Raw genomic sequence first — 12,977 nt, forward strand, 5'->3', positions numbered from 1 at the left:
AATACATAAACCCTAGAATCATATCCTACAAACAATAAATCGCCACTGATGTCATCAAAAGAAGAAGGTCCAAAGGAACCAACAAATGGGATTTGCATTCTGTAGAGCAAGGGTTTGGGGGAGCAAGCCACCAATAGTCATCTTACTCAAGCGATTAAGAAAATCATATGAGGATGGGTTGTAGGGGATAAGCATCTGCAGCAAGTCATTAGACAATCAAGAAAATCATAGGGAAATAGGAGGTTCAGATCTCATGGGTGGGGGAGAGGAAGGAACTGATGTGTGGGTGAGGGGAAGGGAGGAGAGGAGAAAGAGAAGGAGGTGAGAGAGGTGTGATGACTGAAGTGAAGTTGGAGAGGAGATGCATATGGAATAAGGAAGGATATATGAGCCAAAATCTGGAAAAGCAAACAGTTATGAACAAACAAGAACAACAAAATAAAACTCTCACAAGGAGATAGAAAACTCTCACATAAGAGGGACATACTTACTTTTGACATAATCATGTATTGTTATTGATCAATTATGTTATAATATATATACGTCTTTTTAATACTGTACTAAACTCGTCATCCACTCATATTTTAACATATGTATCCGTAACATTGAATAACAATAGTGTTTATAACACAATCATCTTACAATAATTTCTCCACAAATATATGCCCAAAGATCATTCGGGTTTGGCCTATTTTGATTATCTAGAAGAGTCTTTGTTTTTGTTCAATAAAGTTTATTAGGTCGTCCTTGTGGCTGCTAATAAGGGCTCAAAGAGAGACAAGCATTAGTCTGCAGCGTCACTTAAAAGTGGGCAGCATAAGTGGACTTAGAAAAGATGTAAGATGCTCAATAGCTGCACAAGAAAAATGTTAGAAACATTTATTTTGCTGGCTGGGTTTGATGTACAGCTAATTTTAAAATTTAATATAATTCCTTTTATTTATTTATTTATTTATCATATTTGAAGAGTAATGCAAATAAGGTTTTTCAAATTGCCACACGTGGATTAACAAACTTCAATTTAAAAAGTTTTATTTGCTACTGGGCCCAAGGGATAAGTGGCATAAGATGACATGACCGATGGACCAAATTGGAGCCCCAAATGCCCATCCAAAATTTGGCAACTAAGGGGAAGCTCTCCCTTTGCCTTTTGTGTTGTCCTCTATAAGCTAAGTGTTGGAGAAAACCTAGCTAGAGTTTTTGGTTGCCTACTTTGGTTGATGAGTGATCATCTTTGTATCTCATCTTCCATAAACTAAAAATTGGTCAATCAACAAGTAGATTAGCATCCATACTTCTTGATTGCCTTATCTTCATATCTATGAGCATTTAGTGTGGTGAGGTAGATGACTCCAATCTTGGAGCCTTAAGGTGAATGAGTCAAAATCAAAAGAAAGAAAAGGTCTTTCCAACAAATGTGTTCATTCTTGATAAATCAAGAAAAGGTCATCAATGGTAAAGATCTATGCCCTTTTTTTCCTTTCCTATTTGTGTTCAAAGAGACTAGGCTAAGATACTTGGTTTTAAATGAAAAAGGTTTCCCTCTATAAGCTAAGTGTTGGAGAAAACCTAACTAGAGTTTTTGGTTGCCTACTTTGATTGATGAATGATCATCTTTGTATCTCATCTTCCATAAACTAAAAATTGGTCAATCAACAAGTAGATTAGCATCCATATTTCTTGATTGCCTTATCTTCATATCTAGGAGCATTTAGTGTGGTGAGGTAGATGACTCCAATCTTGGAGCCTTAAGGTGAAGAAGTTAAAATCAAAAGAAAGAAAATGCCTTTCCAACAAATGTGTTCATTCTTGAGAAATCAAGAAAAGGTCATCAATGGTAAAGATCTATGCCCTTTTTTCCCTTTCCTATTTGTGTTCAAAGAGACTAGACTAAGATACTTGGTTTTAAATGAAAAAGGTTTAGCTCAACTAGTATAAACAAAATGAACCCGCCATTTAGAATATCTTTGTTGTATAGGTTGTGGCTAAAGTTCATTTCCTAAGCATTAGATGCATGTTTCATTCACTTAAAATTATGAACATACTTTCTAGATACCAAATTTACATGTAGATGTCAAAGTCATAATTTCTCCAAAAAATCATAACAAATAAACAAGGAAAGCATTCCAAAAATGCCATCAAGCCCATTCATAGCAATTTGTGAATGCCCCCTATATATGTAAATTTCAACACCCATTCAAGAAAAAAAAGAAAAAAGAAAGAATAAGAAGAGTGAGGATGGGCACCACAGTGCAGTGGTTAGGGCTTTGCCTGTTCCCAGGAGCGGTTCTAGGCTCGACCCTCCGCATCGGCATGCATGTGAGTTTGTAGATATTTATCGACCCTTTCATTTGGAAAGGCCTTCAAAGAAAAAAGAAAAAAAAAGAAAAAAAAAAGAAGCCTTTGTTAGTGAATATAAAATAATTATTAGTATTTATTTTAATAATTAATTAAATTATATTGCGGTTTGTGGTATATCACATTATTTGGATATGAGGAACCGCAACCACAACCGCAATTGCATATATTGTAGTCGGTTCTATAAACTATATCTTGCGATAAGTTTTCGTGATAGGTCGGTTTAGATGTAGTAAAACCTTAGTCGGTATTTGTGGTTTTTCAATCTGAGATGCCAACCCTAGAAAAAAAAGCATAGACAGGGAGAGCAACATAGAGTTAGACCAACCAAACCGTAGAGAAGAAATATTGCAACACATTTGGGCTCTTTCCTTTCTAGGTAAATATTAATATTTAATAGAGTATTGCTAAAAGAACCCTAAAATTAATTGAGTACATCATACTACCAAAGTGTTTATTGAATTACTAATTTACCCTAATATAAAATTACCAAAACAGATATATGAAATTGTGAAACAAATATAATTTTAATAAGTACACACTTCTAGCTCATTATTTTTGAATAAAAAATAGAAGTTTTCGTATTGCTTGGTGCCCAGACAAACAAAGCAGTGAGTACTGGAGAAGGCGCAAGGAAAGGCATCTCAATAGGGCTATTGACCTCACTTAACATAGCGAGCACTTGAGTCCTTTGGAAAACCTACATTTAGGGTTCTGTATTTGTGTTGAAAAGATTGTCGGTCCTCAAACTGTGAATCTGACGTCCTTTTTATAAGACTCTTGACCTGATTTTGATTAAGACCTAATTTATGGAGACATAATCAGATCATATCAATTTTATTGCATTTGATTCCAAGCAATTGCAAATCCTTGTCTGTTATGATACATATGGTCTTGGCTTACATGTTTGCTATTTTAAGTTGAGTCAAAATGTCCATGTCGTCCCAATTGCAAATCACCTGCCACCAAACTGGCCAGATTTGCATATTTATTTATTGGATTCAAAATATGAGGTAAAAATAAATAGGAGTTAATATAATAATTCACATGGGAAAGCTTCGCATAATGAAAAAAGAAAAAGAAAAAAGGGCAATGAGAACTAGTGATGCAGCCCAGAAAAGGCAAAAAAAAAAACAACTGACAAAGGATGAAATATTAAGAATAAAGAGTTACTTAAAACATGTAAAAAGATAAATCTAGTTTAGGATTGGTATTAGGATGTTGTGTGATAGAGTGTATTAAGGTATACCGGGGGTATTTTTGGTAGTTAAATAGGGTGTACTTAGTTAATAGGATTAATTGTTTTATTAGTCCATGAACTTAGACTCGATATGCATTTGAGTACCTCAATTTCCAAAATAGTTCCCGTGATCCTTCAACTTCAGTTTCGTTAGGACAAATAGTCCTGCCGTTAATTTTGTTAACTTTTTTTTCGGTTAAATGCAAGGACAAAATGGTATTTTTGTATCAAAATTAATTAAAATATGAATAAAAAATTAAAAAAATTAAAATTAACTCTCTCTCTCTCTCCCCCTCTATCCCAATTTCTACTCCCTCAAAACTATATATATATTTTTTTGGGTTGATTTTTTATTTATTGTTATTTTAAAGATATGATTTTTATTCATTTTTTTGGTTTTAATATAAAAATACCATTTTGCCCCTGGATTTAACATAAAAAGTTAACAAAATTGACGGCAGGACTATTTGTCCTAACGAAAGTGAAGTTAAAGGACCACGAGAACTATTTTGGAAATTGAGGTACTCAAATGCAAATCAGGTCTAAGTTCAGGGACTAATAAAATGATTAACTCTAGTTAATTTTACATTTTTATTAAAATACTATAATATACTTAGATCATAAGATATACTCAGTTAATTTTAGAGTTTGTTTAGCAGCACTATATTTAATATCCTATTTTCTCTTTAATATTGGTAGCTTGAGACAAATTTTCTATGTCATGGGAGAATGCTCAGTTGGTGTAGATGGCAATGGCAAGTGGAAGGTAATGGTGAGATTTTGCAGGATATTAATTTAGCGGAGGGAAAATGATTAGAAAACAAAAGGAAGAAAGATAATTGAGTGATTTTTAGAATTATTATAATTAAAAAATAAAAATGAAATTTACTTAATGTTAGAGATTAATTTAATTTAAGTAATTATTGAAACCTAATCTCAACCATTCAGTCCATTCTAATCTAATGGTTGAAAACTTGTGTCATAATTTGTGCAAAAAAGACAATGCCATTGATCCGCCCATAAGCATACTTGAAAATCTAAATAAGCTTTACTACAATTACATGATAGTACAAGATAGCAGTCAACATACTACTATTACATAAACTCAGTCAAGCATAAGGTAATTAGCCAAATTCCAAATCCAGCACCACACAAGTCTAAACCATAGACACAAGTGAGAAAACTTAACGTCTACAGTCAAAAACCTTAATGGGCACCAAAATATGACTCCATTCGCAATACAATAACTCAATCAGAGTAACAGACAGAATAATTACTTGTAGACATTTTCGAGTCTCTTTTTCAAGTGTCTGGCAGAAATACCGGCAACCTCATGTACCCTTTCCAACTTTAGATAGCAATGGAACGTTGGCTGCAGCAAAATGCAGACATCAGCAGAGTAATCTTCCATTTTATAATGAAATCAACGCTAAAATATATTCACTCAGCTTGAACAAACTGTTTAGCCCATTTTCCAGGATAAGCATAGCCTGTCTATACTTCTATGAATTATTTATTTAGATATGGTAAGAAATACAAGTCAAATTTAGAATTAGTCTGAAAACAAAGGTCCAACACATGAGAAATTACATCACTGAACTAAGTAGACATTTACATTAAAAAAGATAGAAGGATCGAACGCCAATGGGTTCCCACCACAGTGGTGGTGGATTCCCCCTTCAACCCATGGCACCCAGGATCGAACCCCATTGGGGTTTCTTTCCTCCAATGTAATACAGAAAAAATATTTAAAAAAAGGATCAAATCATTTACCGTCTCCTGAATTCCCAACTCGTCCAATGTGGATCCAGTGTTCTATAGACAGAATAAACGTCAGGTCTACTAATTTAGAGCCATAACATATAATATCATGATTCTTCTATGTGCCTACTAATTTAGAGGCACAACAAATAATATCATGATTCTTCTATGTGCAGCTGCATGGTGCATCATAGTTAGAGTATGGAAAAAATTACTACATGAGCAAGCATTAAAGCATAGCTAATGAAACATACATAAATTTAATCAGGTGCACGATTAAGTCATCTTTTACCCAGAACAAAATGATCAGATAAGCAGACAAACATGAGATAACACTCACTATGGCCCAGAACTAGAAAAATACAATTTTGATTACTTCTCAGTATCATGGACTGTCAAATATATTCACCATCAATATTTCTATTGTTATTACGAAAGTATAAGCAACATCTTCCCTGGAATCCCAACCACTTTAAGATGAAAGGTGAAGTGTAGAATAGTATAAACTATAGTGATGTATTGATCTTATCTGTTTGATATAAGTAACCTTCTGATTTTAAAAAAAAAAAAAATTAAAGAGAAGGATCGAATCATTTACCATATTGCGATGAACTCCAAACACATCCACTGTGGGTCCAGGGCGATTCTATAGACAATAAACAACATCAGCTATACTAAAATAAAGGCACAACAAAATATAATATCACGATTGGAAAACAACTTAATGCATGACATCAGCAAGCAATTAATGCATAGCTAATGAAACCCTCTATGCCAGTTTCACCCAGAACAAAAAGCTCAGATAAGCATACAAGCATAGGATAAAACTGTCTATGCCTAGTTTCACTAGACATTTTTATGTCATTTCAACTGTTCAGGGAAACTCCAAGAAGAAAATTTAATTTCTTCTCAGTATCATGGACTGTCAAAATCAATTCACCAACAATATTTCCTAACCATATTCTATGCATCCAGTCTAGATGCAATGTGAAGTGTAGTACAGCCTAAACTATATTTGGAATGTAAAAGGTCTAAAATTGTTAACACTTTAGATTTGTCAGGATTTGTGGGACTATATTTTGTATTGTTGTCTGTGGTGGGGACTCCTTGTCTATAGTGATGTATTCATACTATCAATTTGATAAAAGTAACTTCCTCTCTATATCTAATAAAAAAAAAAGGAGAAATATTCTTTATTTCAAAGACAATGAATTAGTTCACAAAACCAACCACACCACCACACACAAGAAAAAACAAAACAAAATATAACTGTCAACAAAATCTTTTTACATGCATTGTTCTAACATTTCAATGATCTCATACGGGTAAACAAATATTAGATTAATGATTTTCACATCTTGTTCAATTGTTTTCCCTTAACTTATGCACCAACTTTTTAATCATTAAATCCAATTACAGGTTCCTTTCTAAGCCAAACTTATCCCTCAGCCCAAACAATCTGAATTTTGTTGTGGTATATGAAACAGCATAGCATGCGGCACAAGAAACCAATTCAAAAGAGAAATACTAATTACCCTAAACCCTAAACCCTAAACACTTGCATTGTTCTGACCTAGAAAGAGAAATAAAAAATTGATCCAAGTTCACCATATTAAAATTACACACCTGTTCCATGATAACCTTAAACATTGTTATATGTGGGAATTGCTCACGCAACTCATCAAAGATTGGAGTTATCCACTGATAGGCTGCACAAGAAGTATACCAAAAAGGAGCACTTCACTGCAAAGGACTTGATTGATGAAAGCAAATTTACACTTAAAAATGAAAGTAAATTCATTGATTAGAAGTTACAACTTACTAGCCCGGCAAAAGGGTGCTGTGTAGAAGAAAACAGCAGACATACGTTTATCTATCCCAAGGAATTAGAAAAACTAAAATTAAAAATGCACAACAAAACTTAATTTCGTACTTCGAAAATTTGTAAAATTAGTAGGAGGATGAAGTTGGTGGAGAAACTGGCATACCTGTAACTTTATCAAGTGCATCGTAATAGATGCTGAGGCTCTCAATGACGAATAGGTTTGAGCGACCTGAAAGTAAAATATTTGAAACTGAATCTGAATCTGAGAGTAGGGTTGCGTTGGGCTAAAATCCCTGTAGCAGAAATTGAAAGAGTGGGGTCGGAACGGAATCGATATCGACCATAGGCGTTGAAGATGATGCGGTATTTGGCACTGAAGTTAGGTTTTGGATGCGTTTGTCGTGAAGATGATGAAGAAAACCTGCAGCACACGGGTGGTTGCGATTGCCAAGCAATTGGCGTATCAAAACCACTGAATTCCTGGCCATTTTCGTTTCTCTTCTCTTCGCTTCGCTTCTCTTCTCTTCTCTTCGCTTCTTTTAGAGCATTTCCAGCAGCTAAGGCTGGACTCGGGCTGGGGGGGTTTGGGCAAAAAAGTGGTTTCCAGCAACAAAATTCAGCCCGGGCAAATGGTGGGACCCAGCAGACTGGGCTGGCTCGAGGGCAAGACTGGCCAGAGTGCTGGCCCGAGGGCAAGGCTGAAATTACTGTTTTTTTTTTCTCTATACCTTATTTCCATTTTCAACATTTAAGTAAATGTCTTTGTCTTTTTACTTTTATTTATTTTTATATTACTCCATTTACTTAAGTTTACAATGTAAATAAGGAAGTACCCCCTATTTGGATTCAAATAAAAATACTAGAAAATCAAATTCCCATCAAATCAAAATATGAAAAATCGGTTTTAGTGCAAAATACGATTTAAGCTAAAAATGATGGCTCATTAAGTCAATATATACTTCATATTAAAATTTCATAAAATCAAGTTTTCTTATTTGATGTGTAAGGAATAAAAGCCGCCAAAAATTATCTTGAGAAAATGATTATTCCAAAAAATGATTTTTCATACTTAGTCAATATTGCACCTCTGCTACAAAAATTCTGGGTTCGCCAATGTCTATAAATACCAACCAATACTCTTCACTTTTAACACCAAATCCTCATACTTTTTTTTTCCTATAAATACCAATCAATACAACTAATAAAATAAAATCTTATCCGAAAATATTATCCAATATGAATAGTATTGACACGTAGAAACCAAAAAATCTTATCCAAAAATATTATCCAAATTAATTGTTTAAGTAAAAAAAGTTGTGAAAAAAACAAAAAAATGAATAGTATTTGCCATGGCAAGCCTAAACTGCTGGAAACACACTTTGCTAAAGAGGGCTAGGGCAGCCACTATTCACGTGAATAGTAGCTGCCATAGGGCTCCCCTTGCCATGGCAAGGGGCTAACTGGTGGAAATGCTCTTAGGTTACGTTTTAGGATAAGATTTCTCCACTACCCTTACCCTTCATTTTGCTTTTTAATACTTTTTAATCAATTTTGTTTGTTCTCTTCCCTATTCTAACCTACATTAATTTCTTGGGACATTTTAAAAAATGTCAAAGAAAAGATAAATATTTTGAAAAGAAACCAAAATGAACAAAAATGCGCCTATTTATTTTTGAATTTCTTAAGGAATCTTTTACATTTGTATGTTTTTGGTTTGAAAGTTGAAGGGCTTTTATATCTTTTTTGAAATTGTTTTGGCTTTTTTCAAAAGTGAAAGTTTTTTTGTGATTAAAACCTAAATTTACTTAATTTGTTTTTTAAGTTCTTTTTCTTTATACTTATTTTTCCAACTTACACTCCATTTTCAGTATTTTTTTTCTTTTAATCGAGTAAGAAATTAAAGTTTTTTCCCTTTAATACTAAAAATGGAGTGTAAGTTGAAAAATTAAGTATAAAGAAAAAGAAATAATATAAAGGTGAAGTAAAAAAAAAAAATTTTAATGTAGGATAATGATAGAATAGGAAAAAGAAATAACAAAATTGATTAAAAAGTATTAAAAAACAAAAGAGAGTGTAAGTGGAGAAATCAGCTCCCATGTTTTATTGATGTATTCAATTGGTGTTTTTATGTTTTATTGGTGTATATATGAGGTTTCAAAACCTAAACCCAAACCCTACCCAACCTTAAAATGAGTTGGATTGAACGGGCCTACTCATCAAATTGGACAGGAATTTGGCACACAGAACCTCAGTCTACCCACTTCGGCCCTCGGGCCTCTTGCCAAATGATGACCTTGAAGGCCATCCCCAATGGGGGCTCTATTTGGGTTCAACCACCATAAGACTCCCATAAATATAAATTCTTCTTAAAAAAGCATCCCCAATAGTGCAAATTCAAGGCTTTAGAACTTGAAGCCCAACTGGAGCACTAGCTTTGACTGTTGACTTTAGCATTTAACCGTTGACTTTGACATTTGACCGTTAACTTTGACATTTGATTTTCAACCATTGACTTGTGTCTCCTCATTTTATTTCTCCTCATTTGTACCTCTAATCACATTCTTTAGTGTGTAGATCCGTAGATTTCCTTTAGCAAGGTGGGTTGACTCAACTCCTCATAGATGATATACGAATTAAATTCCACAATTTAATTCTTTCTATTAATAAAGGTTAATTGAAACCTTTTAGGACATCCACAAACCATGGTTGTCGCCTAGCAGCAAGTCACGGTTATTCGAGCTAAATGAGACGTTGTGAAACCTATTCAATTTGGAATGACTGTGCAATTGAATCATTCTCTTATGTCAATACTCTTTAGTCACATTATTAGATCATGGAATCTGATTGTTAATATCCTAATGCGAATCACTCCTTTGATATGATTATCCTGGTAAGATTTGAAGACTTTTTCTTTCAAGTCTTATCCACTACTCTGGGCAGAAATTTGACCAATCATATCTTGGAGTATTCTCTCTCCTTTACTTAGAGTAGAGATTCCTTGTTGTACATTCATTTGTTTCCATGACTCTATTGAGAATCCTGATGAGCAGCTTTAAGCTATGCCTAATTCAGCATGATCGTATAGTGTCCTCAAAGATTAACAATATAGCCACAAAACATCTATGATGCCTCAGGTCTAAGGATTAATTTGCACCATTGTAATTTATGAGCTCCAACTTGACATGTAAGTAAAGACTTCCATGTTGTAACTCATGTATTGGATCGTGTTTAGTGTACTTGTTCTTCTACGGGCACATACACACATATCGATGTATCCTCCACACTTAATGACTTGAGACCTCGCCATTCTCTGCATATAGAGACGACATTGTGTATACTGGTCTTTGCGGATTATTGACGCCCAATCAATATTTCTATGACCATGAACATATTCAAGATTTAGGGATGATGAGAAGTCTCCATGTATGTAATCTCATTACATAGCTCTCATATCCACTTGTGTATTCCCTAGACTATGGTTGTTCTTTATATTGATTACATAATATGTCAGCTATAAAATATATCATTAACTCTAACTATTACATAATTAGTAGGCATATTACTAACACGAATTCTTTTGTTTAGACTTTAAATACAGACATAGCCTTAAAAGGTAATCAAGTTCCGTTCACAAAGGCATATAAAAAAACAAAAAGAAATATCCCAACAAAAAAAAAAAAGTCCTCTAATTATCTAGAACATGATGGCCAAATGTATATTTGATGGTTGGTTGGTATGAGGAAAATAATGGATATATGCTTATCCATGATGTAGTTGTAGTTTTGTATCATAATTATAATGAAGAAAACTGATGGGTTTGGTCAGCAAAAAAAGCACCCTCATGTGCAGCTTTCTATTTTTCCAACATCTTTTCCAAGTACACTTATGCTGCCCACTTTTAAGTGACTCTGCAGACTAGTACTTGTCTCTCCTTGCAGCCACAAAGACAACCCAAGAAATTTTATTGAACAATAACAAAGACTCTTCTAGATAATCAAAATAGGCCAAATGTTAATGATCTTTTGGCATATATTTGTGGAGAAATTATTGTAAGATGACTATGTTGTAAACAATATTGTTATGTATGTTGCTGATACGTATGTTAAAATATGAGTAGATGTCGAGTACAGTATTAAAAAGATATATATGTGTTATAACATAATAGATCAATAAAAATATGTGATTATGTTAAAAGTAAGTATCTCTCTCCTATGTGAGAGTTTAATTTCTCCTTGTGAGAGTTATATTTTGTTGTTCTTGTTTGTTCATGGTGGTTTGCTTTTCCAAATTTTGGCTCGTATATCCTTCCTTATTCCATCTGCATCTCTTCTCCCACTTCACTTCAACCATCACACCTCTCTCACATCCTTCTCCTTATCATCTCCCCTCCTCACCCACACATGAGTTCTTTCTTCTACCCCTCCCATGAGATCTGAAACCCTAAAATCCTTCTCTTTTCCTATGATTTTATTGGTCGTCTAATGACTTAATGCAAATGCTTCTCCCCTACAACCCATCCTCATATTTGAGCTTTTGCTATGGAACTATGGGCTCTGTAACTTATGGGTCAATTTTGAATCGCTTGAGTAAGATGACTATTGGTGACTTGCTCACCCAAACCCATGCCCTAGATAATGCAAATCCCATTTGTTGGTTCCTCTAGACCTTCTTCTATGGCGACACTGCGACTTATTGTTTGTAGAATATGATTCTAGGCTTTATGTATTTTTTGGGTTGTTTGTTGTTTTGGGCTTGTATTTTGTACTTGGAGTTAGGCTTTTAATTTTTTAATTATTTTTTTAGCCCTTGTTTTTCTTTTTATGACTTTGTATTAGGCTTTTTGTAATCTCTGTTTGATAATGACATGTTCATTATTTCGACCAAAAAAATACGTGACTCTGTTACGATCTGGATATATTTCTCTTCTTTTTACATATCAGAAAATTTTACTAACATAAGGACAAAACTTAGGGGGGAGATACTACTCCTCTTGTAACCTCTACCTATTATTAGTTAGCAAAGTAAAAATTTAGAAGAAACAGACAACTATCATGATGTTAGTTACAATTTGTTATCAAGAATAGAAAAGCCATCTACTATACAATCAAGGGAACCAAATCCTCCAAGAGAACCCCACCAAATTAATGAGTTTGTTTATGGTAGCTTGACCATTCTTGTACTAGTCTATCAATGACCATATAATGGGATAAACTTGGCATGCTAAAAGGGATTTCTCATAATTGAAAGTATGATTTTCCATAAAGTTCGGTTCAATAGGTGAAAGTAGTTTATAGGATTAGAAAAAACGTTTTAGTGTTTTCTAGTGAAGATGCTTTCAAGAAAATATTTATACAAGCGATATTGAAAGGAGAGGATAATCAAACTTAGGACGTCCTAGTAAAACTTTTTTTCTAACAAAATAGTTGATGAGCAAAACGCTTTATATAGTAATTAATTGTCTAATTATAGGATTAAGCCAGGTTATTACGTCAATAACTAATTAAGGTCTAATCCAGGACAATGTGACTTTTTGAAGACGTAGCTTAGCATTTTGTTGCAACTTTTCCTAAGGAGTGGTTCACACTCTTCTCCAACTATTTCTTTCCATTTTGCTTAGTTTGCCTTAAAGCAACCTATAGCTAACCAACTCATCCCTCTAGAATATTCTAGTTTCAGAAATAAGTTGGAGTGTGCAACCCCAACGGTTACTTATAAGAAAAGTTAACTTCTATATTCGACAGTTTGATGCGTTGTGTTGTTTGATTGTAAAAGACCCATAAAGATAAGATCCAA

General features: G+C 33.7%; 1 protein-coding gene across 1 annotated transcript; it reads right to left on the reverse strand.

Moving 5' to 3' along the window:
• Positions 1–2,127: 2,127 nt before the first annotated feature.
• Positions 2,128–7,710, reverse strand: LOC117635808. The gene is made up of 8 exons (XM_034370173.1): positions 7,526–7,710; positions 7,348–7,413; positions 7,182–7,232; positions 6,986–7,068; positions 5,958–6,005; positions 5,372–5,413; positions 4,876–4,970; positions 2,128–2,361 (listed from the first exon to the last, which is right to left on the reverse strand). The coding sequence occupies exons 3-8, from the start codon at positions 7,222–7,224 to the stop codon at positions 2,187–2,189; spliced, it is 486 nt and encodes a 161-aa protein (XP_034226064.1). The 5' UTR covers positions 7,225–7,232; positions 7,348–7,413; positions 7,526–7,710; the 3' UTR covers positions 2,128–2,186.
• Between the last annotated feature and the right edge of the window lie 5,267 nt (positions 7,711–12,977).

Source organism: Prunus dulcis, chromosome 7 (genome assembly GCF_902201215.1).
Source record: "Prunus dulcis chromosome 7, ALMONDv2, whole genome shotgun sequence".
NCBI classification, from domain to species: Eukaryota; Viridiplantae; Streptophyta; class Magnoliopsida; order Rosales; family Rosaceae; genus Prunus; species Prunus dulcis.

Excerpts from the sequence above, each read along its gene's own strand:
- LOC117635808 (XM_034370173.1), bottom strand. The coding sequence starts at position 7,224 with ATGTCTGCTGTTTTCTTCTACACAGCACCCTTTTGCCGGGCTA. Across the intron at positions 4,971-5,371 it reads AGTTGGGAATTCAGGAGACG|CCAACGTTCCATTGCTATCT; the intron begins GTAAATGATTTG and ends ATTTTGCTGCAG. Across the intron at positions 2,362-4,875 it reads AGACTCGAAAATGTCTACAA|GCCTTTCCAAATGAAAGGGT; the intron begins GTAATTATTCTG and ends TTTTCTTTGAAG.